This window comes from Lemur catta, chromosome 18 (genome assembly GCF_020740605.2).
Source record: "Lemur catta isolate mLemCat1 chromosome 18, mLemCat1.pri, whole genome shotgun sequence".
Classification (NCBI taxonomy): Eukaryota; Metazoa; Chordata; class Mammalia; order Primates; family Lemuridae; genus Lemur; species Lemur catta.
Genome location: NC_059145.1, coordinates 44,345,928 through 44,363,744, shown reverse-complemented (window position 1 = coordinate 44,363,744; position 17,817 = coordinate 44,345,928). Strand labels below are relative to the sequence as shown.

The following is a 17,817-nucleotide window of genomic DNA, read 5'->3' as shown; positions in this document are numbered from 1 at the left end:
TCTTGGAAGAGGAAAGCTGAGACGCTGTGGTTGATTGACAGCTGTACAGGGCTTCTTGGCCTGATACAGTCGCCTTTGAAAAGCTGGGCCTCAGAGCCTGGGGTCAGGGTTCGTTCCCTCCCCACACCACCGGTGCTTCTTGCTCTGTTCACACACTTCCTAAACGTTGATGGTTTGTGCCAGCCCTCGCCTTGGCCTCGTGTCCTTTGTGGCTGTTTTAGTCCAGGAGCCAGACTGGCCTAGGTGCAGCCCCTGCAGTGCAGCCTCATTCTCTGAGACCTTAGCTGGGTCCTTAATGTCGGATTCTTAACATCTCAGAGCCTCAGTGTTCCCATCTGTGGAGTGGTCATTGTAAGAGCCCCTGCCCTGCAGTGTTGCTGCGATTAAATGAGAAAGCCGATCCAACCTCTTGACAATAGGGGCACCATAAATGCTGGCTGCTGCCTCTACTGGGAGTTTTCTTATTTTGAAATTTGCTACTTGCTAGCTTTGTGATGTTGGGTGAGTTGTTTAGCCTTTTTGGGCCTTGATGTCTAAAATGGGTGCTAATGTAAGTGCCTACCCCCGTTGAGGATGACAGGAGATAACCCATGCACAGGGCTATGGTCGGTGCCTGTGCCTGGCCACAGTAACTGTGCCCAGTGAAGGTCTGCTGCTGCTGTCAGTTTCTTTTAAAGTAAGCCCAGGGAGACTCCCAGGACCCTATTTTATAGTCAACTGCAGATTTTCTGAAAAATATTTTAAGTAATTTTTTTCCCCATCCGTGCACGGTCATTATAGATTTTTTTTTTTTTTAAAGAAGCACAAAAAGTTAAAATTTGTGATCCAATCCACTGTGAAAACTTTTGTGGCTACCCTAGTTTTTTTCTGTGTACTGTAAATCTATACATTTCTTTCCCCTGCCCCCAAATTGGAATTATGTGTATTTTTAAAAACATAACTGGAATAATCACTTGCATAGCTTGAGGTAGACACTAGTTTTTCATTTATGCCTCTGACTTGTGTAGTTAGGCTTAGTCAAAGGCCCTGGGACTTACGGGAGGTTCCTGCACCCCTTTGTACCCGGAGCTGCAGCTGTCCTGTCTTGGGGACATGAAAGGGCACACTAGACCTCTTGTCACTATGTGCATGGTAACGATGTCACCATGCTGGAAAGACCATTGGTCCAGGTGTGCGTTTTATTAGGTTCAATTGTTAAAGTATTTTAAAGCTTTTTAAAATTAGATTTACAAAAGGGCAACACAATGATGGTGGATTCATGAACCTACATAGGGAGTAAAATAGACTAGTCATTTGAGGAGAGCAGAGGAATGTTACCAGGCCTTCAAGTCACAACACAAGTTTAAACACAGAGGCTGTCTAACTGAGGTGGTCTGTTTCCTGGCATATACAGGGGGTGTGGATGCTTTGTAGCCATGTATTCACTGGAGGGCTTCAAGGTCTTTATTTACACTCTTGCAGAATATCAGCTGTACAGGGGGGACTAACTCCTGTCAGTGGCACGGGAATCTTCACTTAAAGACTTCTCATGACCTTGAGCTGATGAATGAACTAAGAGCAATTTGAGCAGGACTTCATCTACATCACATTAGATTCTAGTTTAAACTCACCCTTATAAATCTCCGTTGCCTTGCCTTCCCTGGCAGTTCTGTCTGAGGCAGCACTCCCTCTCTCCTATCGGATCCTACAAGAAAGGCTGGGTGGAGGGTCTGTCTCCCGGCTCTGATGGCGCCGTGTTGCTGGGGTTTCAGATTTAGAGCCAGATTTCAGGTCTCCTGCTTAAGCTAGAAAATCATTCCAGTAGATCCAATTTCTCTGAGCTCACTCACTAGGATGATCTCTACTTGCATTTAATAAAATATTTAAAGACCTATTGAATTCCAATGCTGTTTGCTGTTAGTGATGCTACTGAGTTTGACTTAGTAATATACTTAATTCCCAAATGCCTTGCATGGGCTCATCCTGAATGTGGGTTGAAAGCGTCTGCTCTTAGCCCCAAAGAGACAGGTTTCAAACAATTTTATACTTTGGCCCTAAATCCATTTATATTCAGTCCTTCCCCCATAGAATAAAACTCATGTTACCTTCTTGGTGTTTATGGAACTGCAAATCAGTTCCTTGCCATTGATTTAAAATAAAACAACCCTGAGGTTTCTGTGTGTGTGTGTATATGTGTGTGTGTGTGTGTGTGTGTGTGTGTGTGTGTGTGTGTGTTGGAGCAGATTAAAGCCTTTTGTTGCACACCCCTTTTCTCCAACGGAAGGAGAACAAAAATCTACAGTCCTAAAGTGGCTTGCATGCAGCCTCTTAGGACCACAGTAAATTGTACATGTAATGAAACAGCACTCCGTGTGTGTGTGTGTGTGTGTGTGTGTGTGTGTGTGTGTAGCAGCATGAGTAGTCTTTTTGGTGTAGATTAAAAAAATGTCACCCTAGTTTTCACGGTGTGGAAACCGGTTGCATAGCCTTAGAATTTAGGCCATTTGGAGAGGAGGGGGCTTTGCCAGTATGACATTATCAGCTTAACACTGTTGTTTAATGATTATACCAAAGTCTGCTTTCTGAAGGACCCCCCTCTGTCCATGTGGTTGGGTGTGCGTGGTCAGTGGGGTCCGGATCCCACAGGCCTAAGGAGTCACACACGGGCGGCTGTGTTGCTGACCCCACTCCGTCACCTCACCCTCAGCAGTACCGTTAAACACACATGTGCGCGCACACGCAGACACTCAATGTCAAGGCTTCTCAGGGATTAGAAGTCACTCTCCCCGCTGGAAACTCATCTTCTGGCCACTAGGACTGGGAAATGAAATCTGGTCGTGTTGAGTGGAACCCCACGAAACCAGTGAGCCCATGTGCCTAATGTGCAGGCACAACTTTAGGGCCACTTTTTTAGATGGGTCATTTGTTTGGCAAGTTCGTGGCATCGGTGGTCTCATTGTCCTTTTTATTTCTTACAGTTTTATGTGCTGAAAGAGTTGGCCAGATGACTAAGACATATAATGACACAGATGCTGTCACTCGGCTTCTTGAGGAGGTAAGTGTTTCGGGGGAAGGCAAAAGAATTGTTCACAATTGATTTTAATTTATTTCCATCAAAGCAGGCCTTATTGTCTGTTTCAGTGAAGAATCTCAGAAATTGGGCCCTCTCAGGGTATAATTTAATGGTTTTATTTTTTGGACTACTAGCTATGTAGGCCTTTGTAGTTGTAATTTTGTGCTTGCAGGTATTTTATGTTTTTAAAGGAATGTATTAATGACACAAAATATAGTGGTGTTTAAATACTTGGTAGAATACCCAGTTTAAGATTTTAAAAGCACTAAAATACATTGTAACAGTGTATTTTAAATGTGTCTAAAAAATGTCAGAAAGGTGTATCATCTATGTCTTTCTTCCTAATGTATTTTAAGTTTTTACTGACATCAGATTGGTGGAATATTATGCAGTATCAGCATGGAAATAAGCAAACTAAGCAAGGCAAGAAAAATTCAGGAAAGTTGCCTAGAATTAGGTGAGCCGCTTGTGTTTTAGAGACTATGGTTTTCTCAGTTTCTCAGCATTCTCTTGGGAGTTGAGAATCAAGGTGCTTTGAAGGCCTCTAGACACAGATGCATGTGATGTGTGTATCTGCAGGCCAGAGCACGGCAGGTTCTTAATTTGTTGAATAAGTGCCCATCCTTATACACCACCCTCACCACCACATTGCGCTTTAAATAAACAGGTGCCGACTTTTAGACCCATGTTTCTTCTGCTCTAGCGTCTAGATGAGATTGGGTCATGTGACTGCTCATTACCGTCTTCCCCAGGAAGAGAGCAGAACAACATGGGAGATGCAGAAACCGTTTTTGCTATCGTTTTCAGCCAGTGGGAGGACAAGGCTGAAACACAGGACGTAGGCAGGAGCAATGGGACCCAGAGTTTTTGGAAGGGCATTTTTTTTTCACGGTATTTATGTCTCTCCCTTCCTGTGTTTTTCGTTCTGCACACCCAGCATTCTCACACCTGCCTTGCAGCCCACTCCTGTCCGATCCCCAGAAGGGGAAGTCAGGGTTTTTGGGTGTGTGACAAGGTGTCAGGGAGGCATTTGGGAGGCCAGGCCTTCTGCCTTCGGGTGGTGCTGCACGTGTAGCTGTGTTGGTGGCATCAGCCACGGGGCAGGCTCCCTCGGCTGGCACCACTAACCTTTGAAAATGGTTTATTGATGACTCCTTCCTGCTGTGTCCACTTCTCCCAACATTGCCACTGCTCTGCAGATCTTACAGAATGTTTCTGGCATCTGCTTCTCACCCCGTGTCCTCCTCAAGTCTTCTGAGAGAGGTCCTACATCCATACCTTTTTTATTCCGAGGCCACCACTCAAGCTCCTGGAGCCTCAGCAGTGGGATGTTAGCTTCTCTCTGCTCTAATCTTCTTTGCAGCCGCCACCATCCCCAGCACCCTGTGATCACTGTCCCTCTCCCTGACGCTCAGCTCCTCCGTGTGGCATTTGAAGCCACCCCTTGTACATGGCCCTGAATCCTCCTCCTACTCCCCGCTGTCACCAGGACCTGCCTCCTGCTCTCCCACGCTTGGCCATCTCTGCTGTTTGATCACCTTGATCCTTTCCTGCTTCTCAGTCTTGTGCTGCAGGGTCCACCCAGGTAGGACCTTTGAAGCTGGCCCCGGCCTGGCCGCAGGTAGTCTGTACCTCCACTAGGTGCAGGAGTCATCCTGCAGTCCTGTTTGTTTTGTTCGTCCTGCTGGATTGGTTAGAAGCTGTTCCAAAGCAAAGCAGGACCTTGTTGGCTGCTTTTTTTTTTTTTTTTTTGGAGTCAGGGTCTCACTCTGTTGCTGGGGCTGGAGTGCAGTGGCGGCATCATAGCTCACTGCAGCCTCCAACTGCTTGGCTCAAGGAATCCTCCTGCCTCAGCCTCCCTAGTAGCTAGGACTATAGGCATGTGCCACCATGCCAAGCTAATTTTTTAAATTTTTACACAGATAGGATCTTGCTAGGTTGCTCAGGCTGATCTTGAAATCCTGGTCTCAAGTGATCCTCCTGCCTCAGCTTCCCAAAGTGCTGGAGTTATAGGCATGAGCCACCACACCCTGCTGCTGTTGGATGATTTCTTTCTCTTTTTTAACCTTGGAAATCATAGGCCTTTGATAAAATGTCTGCCTTTGTTGTCATGCTTATTATTAGGGGTAAAATTTTACTGAGAGCTGAGTGTTGTCCACGAGTCATCTCATTAATTCTACAGTAGCTCTCAGAAGTAGATACCACTGTTTCCCCTGTTTTACAGTGAAGGACGAAAGATGCCCAAGATTACCCGGCAGCTTTCCAACCCAGGCCCTGAAACACGGACTCTGTTGCATTTGGCTGTTGTGTTTACTACTCTGGTTAGTCTTTGTTAATGTGGTTAGTCGCTTGTCAGTGGGACATTTTTACCTCGAAAACATGAACTAGGTAATGTTTTCTGTGGGAAGCTGCCTCCGTGAGTGCACACTGCCTGGCTGTGTTGGGTGTGGGGCGATACCCCACAGGCCAGACCCTTCTCTCTGCTTGTGGGTGCAAGGACCACTTCCAAAGGAGCTGAGGACTCCAGCCCTTTATGCAAATACAGGGTATCAAGAATTTTCTTTTCCCCACAGTTAATTTCCTAAATGAGTGTTACTGTGTAAAGAGTATGGTCTCATCTTTTAAAAAAATTGAGTTGCTGGAAAAAAGTATCAGTGGGATGGATTCTTCATGTTCTTTGTTGTGCCTTGTTTGTTTTATTTTTAAAGGGTCATCTTGGCAATGGTGTGTTTACGTCTCGGTATCTCTGTGTATAGGTTGCCATTCGGTTCCTCGTCTTGATAAGATTCATGCCTGAGTTACTGCCTTTCTTCGGAACCAGGCGGGTTTCCTGGTTGAAGTCTAACTGCCCCAGTCATGTGACAGTCGCACCGTGCTGTGCTTTTTGCTGGCTTTGGCTCTGTTTCTTCTGTTCATTCCCTTTGGTTAGCGTGCCTGCCACACACAGGCAGGCTGGGTGCTGGGAGATGTGCATGTCCCAAAGCACAGCCTTGGCCAGCGTGGAGAGTTCGCGCCTGGTTTTAAGTGGAAGAGGATGCTTTGGCTTGCCCTGGCTTGCTGCTGTTCAGAATGCGCCTTTGGGCAAAGCTTACCTCCTCCCCACTCACAGAGAGGGTTATTCCACTGGCCCCTTAGTCATGCTTTTTATCCTGAAATTGGTGAATGAGATGAGTCAGCTGCTAAGTGTAGGAAGTAGGCTGTTCTGACTGTCTAGTGGGTGTGTCAGCCTGTGTTCATTGGTGCAGTCTTTTTAAGCAAAGTGTAGCCAGCCAGAAGATGGAGCAAGCAATTAGAATGAGCTCCACCTTGCCTCAGTTCCTGGGGAATAAAAGAACTAGTTCTTTTAATAGCTTATTTCCAAGGGCCTAAATTATTTCTTTATAGTCTCATATTCTCATTGTAGTTTAATCCAATCATCATTGCCTAGCTGTTTTCTTGTTTTTAGAAGTAAATATTTATCCTATGTTGGCCAGTTGTGAGAAATGGGAGTTTTTTTCATTCTTATACTTCTCAAAGAGAAACCCAACCAGCCTGTTGCCTTAGTAAAATTAGAAAAAAACTAGAGACACTACAATAACTTTTTTGTTTAATTTTTAATTTCATCCATAAATATTCTTACTGTAACTTCTTGCTTTTTTTCCCTCCGGCAGACTGTTCTTTTTTTTTTTTTTTTTTTTGAGACAGAGTCTCGCTCTGTTGCCAGGACTAGAGTGCTATGGCGTCAGCCTAGCTCACAGCAACCTCACACTCCTGGGCTCAAGTGATCATTCTGCCTCAACCTCCCGAGTAGCTGGGACTATAGGCATGTGCCACCATGCCTGGCTAATTTTTTCTATATATTTTTAGTTGTTCAGCTAATTTCTTTCTATTTTTAGTAGAGACAGGGGTCTCACTCTTGCTCAGGCTGGTCTCGAACTCCTGACCTTGAGCGATCCTCCCACCTTGACCTCCCAGAGTGCTAGGATTACAGGCGTGAGCCACCTCACCCGGCTCAGAGTGTTCTTTATATTTACTCTAAAGATTAAATTTCCTGTGTAGACCAGAGGAAGGTGGCCCCCAGTGTGGGGCAGGGAGAGGTGGGGAGGCCCTCGGTCTGGGGTTTGAGGTGTGCTAGGTAGGGCACCAGGCGTCCTTGTTGCGCTCACTGCCCCACTTGTTTCTCTGCCCCTGCCTGTGTCCCGTCCCCCTGGGGTTCTGGCCCTCCGTGTGCTGGAAGCCTTTCCATCTCCAGGTGCTCTGGCAGTGCCTGCCTGACCCATCTTCCTTCTACTTTGAGCTTGATTTGTTCGCAGTGGAACGTGCATACAGAATGTGGCTGAGGCATACAAAACGCCTGTGCCTATTGGCACTTAGCAGCTTGGAAGCACGGAGGCAATGCAGAACAGGTAGTCAGTGTTAGCTAAAAAAAAAAATCAGCGAGGTTTATACTTGGGAAGAAAGAGAGCTTTGTTTCTCATAAAGGGTAGCAGACTATTGGGCGGCCATTCCAACAGATTGGGAAGCAGAGCCCCAGCCAGAGGCCAGGCACTCTTGCTTCAAAGGACAGACAAAAGGAACAAGATTTTATGCTGAGCGGGGTGGTCGAATATACATATTCCACAAGCTATAGGAGGAGCCATGAATATTTGTGAAGGGAAGTCGTGCCCATGTGTGACTGTGCTTTCTCTCTCCCATCCTGTCATGGCTGAGAACTCAGTTTTAAACTGTTTCTGGGGTTCCCTTGGCCAAGAGGGGTCCATTCATTTAGCACAGGGCCTACAATTTTAATTTTAATTCACATCAGGTAGTGAGCTGATGAGCATTAATTAAGCACCTGTGGGTATTCAGTCTGAGAACTTGTTCCAGTAGAGAAATTGAGTAGGCTTGGCGTGAGATTTGTGGAGGCCATACTGGCAGAGAGAAGTGGACATTGGTATTGCAGTTTTAACCAAGAGTGAGCCCCAGAAACCGCCTGGACTAGGCGCTCATTGTGAGTTGGGCCCCGGAGACTCAAATTCTGTGCAGGTGCTGTCATGCAGTTCTTTGAGTCCTTTCCTATAGATACCAAAGAAACACAACTGTTGAGTCTGGGGAGTGTCAAAGAGCCACGAGTAAACATGTCTTGGTAGACTGTGTGGCCAGTGGATAAATGCACAGAGAGGAGCATCTGGGTTGAGTGGGCAGAGTCACTGCGTCCCCTGTGCATCGAGGAATCTCTCCACATGTGCTGTGTTTCTTGGAGGTGGCTGTGATGGGGAGGCACGCATTGTGGGAATGAGTTGGGGGGTTTTACAGCCCACTTGCTGTGATGCCCGGCTGGCTTCTGGGATGGAAGACCCAGGGGACGAGAGTACTCATCGTCCTGCGGGAGGGAAGTAAATTGCTGTGGAATCCAGACTCTTCTCCAAGTGTACTTGGGCCTCAAGTGCTGTGCGCATAATTCCGTGGAATGCCTGCAACAGTTAGCACAGGGAGGTGTGCTGCTATTGCAGGGAAAAATTTGGTGGATAGTTAAGAAGTTAGAAATAAAAGCTGCTTATTCTTTTTATCATACAACTCAGTGAATAACAGAGCTACGAGGTTTTCTCAAGGATATCTCAGCTGGCCTGCCCCTCCACCCCCATTTAATGGATGAGGGAACTGGGCCCAGGGATGTTCAAACAGAACCTAAACTCTCCCAGTTTAGAGTAGGATGGTTCACCCAGAGCAGTTAAACTTGTGACCAATACTTGCTGTGAGAACCGTACCTTAGGTTGTGACCCAGTGCTCACATAGGTAAGTAAGTGACAATGCAAAAGTTTAAACATTCCCTTAGTATGTGGAATGCACTTTGGTGTTTTCAGTTCTGTGCTGTCATATTTAACTAAAACAAAATGCCAGTTGCCATTACTAAAATGGTTTCTCAACCCACCAGTGGCTTGAAAAAACTAATTTTGTAGTGTGCCAGATCTTTGTGAGGCCGAAGCCATTCCCCTAGGGCCACGTGAGTAGTCAATGGCCAGTGTCAGAGCAGAACCTAGGATTCCTCCCCAGCTTTTTTCCTACCCCCAAATATATGTTTCCATTCTGCTTTTAAACTAGGTGAACAGAGTAATGAGCACAGACTTAGTTTTTCAGACTTTTCCTCCCCTTGCCAGCTCCTTCCCCCAAAGGTGAGCAAGTTGAATCTACCCAGAGTTGCAGAATCATCAGTCTGCATTTGGTGGTGGCATCTTTCCACTGTCAGGGGACATCTTGCTTCCCACAAAGGCAGCCGTGCCTTTATATGCCACTAAGGATTTTCCTCCGGGTAATGTTCTGTCTTAATTGATGTTATCAGCTGAACTAACAGAACATTCTGTGCCCTTAACATTATCGTTGCCTCTGAAGTATGGCATTTTTATGCATTCTTTCTCCATCTTGAAAGCTTCTTAAAAACATAAAGCCTAAGTAGCCTTTTCTAGGTAAAAAACAAAACAAAAAAAGCACGTAATTGTTTTTCAGAGTAACTTTAAGCATTTTTGTTTCATATGAGGCGAAAATAAGGAACTTAGTAAATTCCAGCCTAATGTATGCTAAAGAGCCTGCCCCCCTGTGTCAGCGCTTAGCTTTATTGTAAGAGCATTTTAGAATTTCTGTATTCATGATTCATTCAACAAACAGCTACTGAGTGTTTCCAATCTGCTGGGCCCTGGCAAGACAACAGCCCAGCTCTCAGCAGAGACAAGTTAGCAAATGATTACACAAATACCAACAGCAGTAGCAAATAAATGTTTTTGGAAGCGTTTTTTTCCCCTATAGGAACAAAGGTGTGTTTTCATTATATTTAAGGCTTCCCTTTCATTGCTTGATGTCCGAGTAGCTCTTGCACATTACGTGGGCAGAGGTCACTCTTCTAACGGGCATCAAATGCCGATGGGGTGTTGAATTATTAATTCCTTTGTCATTTCTAGATGCCCTTGTTTTCCTCATTCGACACTGAGCACTGTGGGCTCCCTCAGGAAGCATGGGTCTTTCGAATCCATGTTCTCCCTCTTGCCTTTATAGAAAGAGCGGGATTTAGAATTGGCTGCTCGGATCGGCCAGTCATTGTTGAAGAAGAACAAGACGCTAACGGAGAGGAACGAGCTGCTGGAGGAGCAAGTGGAACACATCAGGGAGGAGGTAAGGAGCTGGTGGCCAAGACTTCTGGAAGGCCCCGCCCTGGGCTTGGGAGCCACAGGCCTGGCTTAAGGGGATGATATAATGGGGCCCCAGTTATAATGGAAAGGCCCCCCCGAGGGAGCGCCCAAGTCCTGAGCCCAGAGCTGCATGTGCTGAAGTGGCCACCCGGAGACCAAGAGCCACCTTCTTGCAGCTCCTTCTGTTCCCTGTGGACAGGGTCGGACCTGTAGGCACAGTCTTCGCTTAGTCGGTAGGCCCACGGTGCCCTGTCTCGTGGGCAGGCCGGAGTGTGCGGGGCCAGCCTCGGTCCTTGTCCTCCGAGAGCCATGACGAGCAGGGGCTCCTGGGTCAGGCTGGGCATGGCAGCTGCAGAGGGAGCCCTGCTAGGCTCTCACGCAGGGGAAGGTGGCGATTCACATTCGTCATTACCATATAATTTTCTGCATGTAAAACCAGCAAAAAAATAGCCTGTTATTTTCATGACAGAAACCCTATTATTTTCATGATACAAATCTTGAGGAAGGGTATGAAACTTTTAGGTTTATCTTCAGGAGGCCTAGGTTCAGGAGGAATGGAATGATCTTCTGGAGGGGGTGTGGTGTGGACGGGGAGGGAGGCTGTGGAGTCAGACAGGGTTGCTAGAACAAGGATTAGAAGCTTAGAGCCAGGCCCTACATAGTGGCTTCTTTCCTGTCACCTGTTCTTTTACCACTGAAGTTTAACTGTGAGGACTCTACCTGTTTCTTCTTCCTTGTTTTCTATTAGACACTTTCTTAGTGGGAGGGGATGCTTTTGTTCATGTCCCTAAGATGTATTCAGCGTTTTTCCTTGATAAAGTTATTCCCAGTACATTGTTATCTGGGTTAAATGACAATTTTAATATGATGAAGTATAGTTGCCACTATGTAAGAAAAGTTTTAGGGCCTTCTGTAAAAGACGATCAGGCAGAACACTGTTGTGTTCTAGGAGAAATAAAGTGATCCCTGTATTCCCTGCCCCCAGCCTCAGGACCTGAATTCCCCTCCTTCAGGTGACTGGTGAGAAAGCGTGCCAGGTCAGCCTGGCCTGTCCTCAGCCCCTTTGGAGCAGAGGGACCTGCCACCTAGGAACCAGCAAATGGTCACCTTTCGGCTTCTTCACATTACTGTCCTTGCCTGGGACAGGCTTCATCTTGCACAAGGAGCCTCCTACTCTCCAGGAGTGTAAATACCTCGTTTTTCCTTGGAAAAGCTTTGAATTTGAAAACTATAATATGTTCCCCTTTGGCCTATCATTAAATTGTCAGTCTAAGTATTGAAGCTAAAACTTTTATGCACATAAAACTGGCTTCTCCGTGGAAGACATGATACCTTCATTGTGTTGTGTAGGAAAGTTGCAATAAACCATAGACCCCAAGTCAAATTAGAAACAAGAAGGAATTAAAATGGAATTGTGATTCTCATGTGCAGCGCTGGTTCCATATTCGTCTATGCTGAATGGGGAAAGGGCAAATGAAAAATTTTATAGCACAGTTTGTTTATTTTAAAACCTTAAATATTAATATAAATCAGTGCAATTTGCAAAACCATCTTAGCAGGAGTCAATATGGCCGGTCCCTGATGGTTGCCTCTCTTCTCCCTGTATCTGAAATTCTTATCTGGTGATCGCTGAGTACAGAACAAGGTCTGGCCAGGCTTCGCCAGGGGCCCTTCAAGGGTGCGTCACAGGGTGGGGCTGTGTGGTTGTCCAAGTGTGAGAGCGAGGGCTGACGACCTACTCGTGGTGGCCCACCCAGAGCTGGCATCTCTAGGATTCTATTCGGAGGTGGGATTTGGTTCGGGCAGAATCTAGGAGCCTTTTCTTTCACGTGGTAACATGATCCATTGCTCTGGCCGTTTTCCCAGCTGGTCCTCTGGCTCCTTCCGAAGCCCGTGAGTGGTTTCATTCCCCCAACCATCATTCTAGAGTCTTCTAGTCCCCTCTCTGCTCTTCTTCCAAATTCTCCCCACCTAATTCCTAAAATTAGGAATTTAGACAGGGAGGATGCTGCCAAAAAGTAATTGATTGTATTTTTTTTAAATGGGATCAAACTCAACCCTTTGAAACCCTATTTCTTTGAATAGCATGAAATCAGTTAAATGCCTTCACTTTTAGTGGGAAATTTAAAAAATATTGTCACTAAGCAGTAAGTATTTGAGCATGAGTAGGGATGTTGTCACCTTCGGGAAGCAAGTGACGGCCCCGGCTCTGTCTGTGCAGGTGTCTCAGCTCCGGCATGAGCTGTCCATGAAAGATGAGCTGCTTCAGTTCTACACCAGCGCCGCGGAGGAGAGTGAGCCCGAGTCTGTTTGCTCAACCCCGTAAGTCACCAGAGGGCTGTGTGCCTGGAGGCCAGAGCACAGGCTGGCCGGCCACCGTTGCTGTCCTTGGAGCTGCCTGGGCAGGGTCACCTTCACCAGCAATGCTGGTCAGCTGCTCTCCGCCATCCCCAGACCGTGCATCTGGGTTCAGATCTTGACTCTGTGACTTACTAGCTGTATGCTGTTGGCCAAGTAAAATAGAGATACCAGAAGTACTTAGGTCATAGGGTTAGAGCATTAACTGAGTGAATACACGCAGAGTACTTAAAACAGTTCTTGGCACACAGGAGTGCATTATGGGTGTTTAAGTAAACTTCCAGGCGTCCCAGAATTGTGCAGGCTTTAAATAGAGTTGACTCCCCTGAATTCTGAGGTGATGTGACAACTGCAAATTGTGGATAAACGGTTGGGGTGTGGGTCCTAAGTGGTGTGAGCCCGTGTGTCGAGGGCTGCTGTTTGCCTGGGGTTGGGAGAGCAGTCGCACGGGTCACTGTCACACCTGCAGGTCTCATGAACTTTCTTTGAAGTAGCCCTTGTTTGTATCTCCATGTGGTTTCCAGGTGGTGGGAGGAAATGTCCCTCTCCCTAGGCTGTGAGTGTACTTTCTCCCCAGGTTGAAGAGGAATGAGTCATCCTCCTCAGTCCAGAATTACTTTCATTTGGATTCTCTTCAGAAGAAGCTGAAAGACCTTGAAGAGGAGAATGTGGTGCTTCGATCCGAGGTGAAGTATGCTCCTGCCCTTGGCCCTGCTGGAGGGTGGTGGCCCCACTTGCCTCCTCTGGCTAGAATGGCCACGGGCACAGGGCTGTGCTCAAAGGTGACGCTGTGTGGAAGAGCTGCACAGTGTGCCCGGGCACTGCTGCTGGCACTGCACATGCCTCCCAGGCCGGGGCAGGCGAGCCTGGTGAATTATGCCGTGCGTGGACTGGGCACAAGCTCCCTCGGTGGGGTCTTCCCGTGGTGTTCTCCGGCCACAGCACCTGAGGGGAAACCCAGCTCGACTCCATGTCGCTGCAGATCAGATACGCTCTTAGGAAACAGTACACAGGGACTTGGGGCCATATTTCTTAAACGATTAACTTGAAAAGGTTGAGCTGAGGCAACCTGGGGACTCGTGCTTCTGAGTGTCTTACTGGCTAAGCATTGTGCCAGGCACTTTGCCCACGTGCTTATCTTTTTTAGTTTTCACAACAAAGCTTGAAAGCTGGTTACTCTGATTCTCATTCACAGTGAGAAAAATGGGCCCCAGGCTGGTAGGTGTATCCATATTCCCAAGGTCATACGGGTTAATAAATGACAAAGCCAGTATTTATAAGTCTGACTCTTAAGTGCCGCCTTTCTACCCTTGACCCACTGCCCCTCCCTAGAAACACTGATGCATGCAGGATTAGTACTGTTTTAATTAGTGGTATGTTAATGTTCTCCAGCCAGAGGTGTGGTGTGGCACAGTATGGCCCTGTTTATCGGGTGTGAGCTATGGGCCACCTAAGCTGGCCCTGGGATCCCTAAAGCCCCTCCAGTAGGTCAGACTGTCACCTTGAACTTGGCCGCATGCTGGAAAGATCTTCACATCTGGACTGAACAAGATGCTGTCTTGTGTGTCCTATTCTCTTAGACCCCACCTCTTCCAGCCCCTTATTTACTGATGGGAAACACAAACCCAGATTGACCAAGAATGTTGCCCCGGTTCCCTCTGCCAGCCAGTGGCTGAGCGAGACCACAGCCCAGTGCTCCCCATTCTGAGTCTGGGGCTGCCCCTTCTGGCATCTGCCCCAGGTAGATCCCCCAGTCCTGGGCACCCAGCAGTATGGCCCTCCGTCAGAATCTTCATCCAAAGCCAGCTGAGAGTATCGGATCCCAGCTGCAGATTCCTGCAAGCCTCACCTGTGTTCTCAGGAGTGAGAACCTGTGTTCTCTGGGGCCAGGACCCAAGGGCTCGAGACATCTTCTCTCCAACTGGCGCATTTTCATTGGGCCTTGAGATCTCTGTTGTCTCACCTTTTTAGTGGGGTGCAAGCTGTCCAGAGTCCTGAGATTTTTTTTTTTTTTTTTTTTTGAGACAGAGTCTCACTCTGTTGCCCGGGCTAGAGTGCCGTGGCATCAGCCTCGCTCACAGCAACCTCAAACTCCTGGGCTCAAGCAATCCTCCTGCCTCAGGCTCCTGAGTAGCTGGGACTACAGGCATGTGCCACCATGCCCAGCTAATTTTTTCTGTATATATTTTTAGGTGTTCATATAATTTCTTTCTATTTTTAGTAGAGACGGGGTCTTGCTCTTGCTCAGGCTGGTCTCGAACTGCTGAGCTCAAACGATCCACCCGCCTCGGCCTCCCAGAGTGCTAGGATTACAGGCCTGAGCCACCGCGCCTGGCCTGAGTCCTGAGATTTTTTGCATGCTTTCGTGTTGGACCCTGCTGTACTAAGCTAAACACAACAGGTTTAATTCCAACTCAGAACCTCATAGTTCAGTGTCTGGCAAATAGGTGCATGGGAAACGCTAGCTGTTCTTGTGGGGTTATCTTTAGGATGCCGCTGTAGGCAGGGCGCTGTGCTAGGCACCGTGATGGTCACAAAGCATCTGTATGTATGAGCTGGGACGGACACAAATGAGTAGACTGACTCAATGGCTGTGCTTTCGGTGTTTTCAACCAAGCAGGGCGTGTAGCTCTCCTGCCCATTGCTGTGTGTGGCGCCCTCTAGTGGTACTCATTGTCAGCCTTTCTGCTTTGAGGGTACATACCCGTCAACTAAGCAGGGAATTCGGATTTACTTTCTGTAATGGGGGGCGCAGTGGGTGACAGGTGGGGAGATGTGGAGGGCGGCTGCCCAGACCCAGGTTAGTGCTGCTGCAGGCCTCAGCCCTTGGCTGCCCCACCTGCCCAGGTGTGACGGGGGCCTCTGACCCGGGTCTTGCCCGCAGGCCTGCCAGCTGAAGACGGAGACCATCACCTATGAGGAGAAGGAGCAGCAGCTGGTCAACGACTGCGTGAAGGAGCTGCGTATGTCCCTCGCCCGCCCTCCCCGCCTCCCACGCCTCCTTTTTACTTTCTCGAATATTCCATCATGATGATTGGACAGTCTCCCCGCCAGCCTGTGGCTCAGTAGCATTTTTCTTAAAACTGGAGGCCTCCCTGACCTTGTGTGGCACCTCCCTCCCCATTTATGAATTGGGTGCTAGGTCGTCAGCCATACATCATCTCAGTTTCTCACGGAGATGGGTATTTTAATTTTGGCTTTCTACTGGAATATTGCCCGGCTACAGAAACCTGTGTTGAAGATGTGGAAAAACTGCTTACCGCTAGTATTCATAATCTGATTTGTGGCAGTTGAAGCCAGGGTTCTCAGCTTTGCAAAGACTTACCCCTACCCTCTTCATTATAAGTTTACAGGTTAAGGCAAATGGGCAAAATACTAAGTATTTTGCATTTTGGCAAAATGCTAAGTAAATGAAACACACCCCATGTTCAAGTCTAGTTAAATGAGTTGTGCCTCTGAACATGGTCTGGAAACCCCAAGGGAATGGAATTGCACTGTGCACCATCAGTACCTTTCTGGAACAGGGTGCAGCAGGGGTTTCTGTCAGTGATGTGGATTTGTTCATGGGTGGAACGTGGGGATTTTACTAAACACACCTGTGTTCCGTGTGGCACCTCCTGGCTGACCCCTGGAGCCTGCCTGATTTGCTTTAGGGAGACAGCCTTGGTCAGTGGGGTTGGGCTCCCACATCAAGCCCAGGGGCAGCCAACAGCTAGGGGCCAGGTTCCTTCTCATGACTGGTTGAGCCCTGAAGAAGCCGCTTGGCTTCCCCATGTAGGAAATGATTACTGTGAATTCCTTCCTCCTGCACCCTCTCCCCTCCTCTCCCCATCTTGTAATAAAGATGGTTTTTCCTGTACAAACCACGAAGAAAACTGCTCTCTCTGGGTCTGCGTGTGTGGTTTTCTGACTTAACTCCTGTGATTATTGTATTTTTGTCAAAGGAGATGCCAACGTCCAAATTGCTAGTATCTCGGAGGAATTGGCCAAGAAGACTGAAGATGCTGCCCGACAGCAAGAGGAGATCACACACCTGCTGTCACAAATCGTTGATTTGCAGAAAAAGGCAAAAGCTGTAAGGCATTTCTCTGGCTGATACAACAGTGGCCATACTGAGATGGGGAAGGGACATTTACTCTAGAAGACAGTGCTCTTTAGTTTCATGTCTTAGGATTTGTGCTGCCGATTTGGAGAAGAAGCTTAGTAGATTCAATGGTATAAAACTGGTTGCCCTGAATTGGCGAGAGGTCTTATTTGTGACCACTTATCTCCTAAGAATAATGTGCACATTAATAGAATTCGTTAAAAGGATGCTGTAAATATGGAGTTTTATAATTTAACTCATGGATCATCTAGTCTATTATTTGTTTTTATACAGTGTGCCCAGTGTGTTCTGCAGCAAAACAATATCCGCTTTAGATTTAAGATGAAGTAGCAGAATCAATTTAGTTTCTTGTATTAGGCCTTTGCTGTTCGTGTGGGGTGAAATGCTGACGGAGAGCTTTGGAGCTAGGGGTGGGTGGCCTATGGAGAACGAATACGGGTGTCGGAAAGACTCTGACTTCAGAGTTGCATAAAAGACAAAGTTCTACTTCAGCGTAAGATAAACATTGTAGAAAATGATGAGATCACAGTAGATCAGGAAATAGAGGGGAAAAGTAGGACTTACCTCAGTGTCTTAGAAGATGATTTATCTCTGCCACATTTTAGTGCGCGGTGGAAAACGAAGAACTCGTCCAGCACCTGGGGGCTGCTAAGGATGCCCAGCGGCAGCTCACGGCCGAAGTGAGTGTCTCTCCCTCATTTCTTCAGGGCCTCTGATTGCAGTGAAGGTAGATCAGCCTCCCTTGACAGCTTTGGTCATGTCCATCTTAACCGTTTTTATATTGAATTTAATTTTGTCTTTACTCGTGAGGTCGTTCTCAGTTGCACCTGATTCTGTGCCCACCGGCACTGTCACTGGTTGTGCGTACCTGGGAGGCTGGGCCATGCACCAGCTGAGGCTGCCACGTGCAGGTGCCCAGTAAATGTTCAAATAAGTGAAACAGCCAACATGGAGCCCCATGTGAAAGGAGCCCTGTTCACAGATGTGGCTTGATATGAGAGTGGGACGATTTGCCTTTTCTTTTGATTACAGTTGATTTTATCTCAGCTGCCCATTGTTAGCATTTTAAAAGATTTCTGCATCTGTAAGCTTGCCCCAAGTCAAAGAAAAAGCAAGGCTTGAAGACTCTTTGTCATTTGGCCACAGGCCCACAGGGCAGCCGA

General features: G+C 47.4%; 1 protein-coding gene across 9 annotated transcripts in view; it reads left to right on the top strand.

Annotated features, from left to right (window-relative positions):
* Window positions 1-17,817, top strand: part of TRAK1 (trafficking kinesin protein 1) — a 171,658-nt gene that overhangs the window by 125,266 nt on the left and 28,575 nt on the right. For all 9 annotated transcript variants that reach the window (XM_045530941.1, XM_045530939.1, XM_045530940.1 and 6 more), the window contains 7 exons: window positions 2,958-3,034; window positions 10,058-10,174; window positions 12,413-12,513; window positions 13,127-13,235; window positions 15,434-15,512; window positions 16,494-16,624; window positions 17,260-17,334. In XM_045530941.1, coding sequence (XP_045386897.1) covers window positions 2,984-3,034; window positions 10,058-10,174; window positions 12,413-12,513; window positions 13,127-13,235; window positions 15,434-15,512; window positions 16,494-16,624; window positions 17,260-17,334 — 663 coding nt within the window. In that variant the 5' untranslated portion in view covers window positions 2,958-2,983. The remainder of the gene's footprint in view (window positions 1-2,957; window positions 3,035-10,057; window positions 10,175-12,412; window positions 12,514-13,126; window positions 13,236-15,433; window positions 15,513-16,493; window positions 16,625-17,259; window positions 17,335-17,817) is intronic.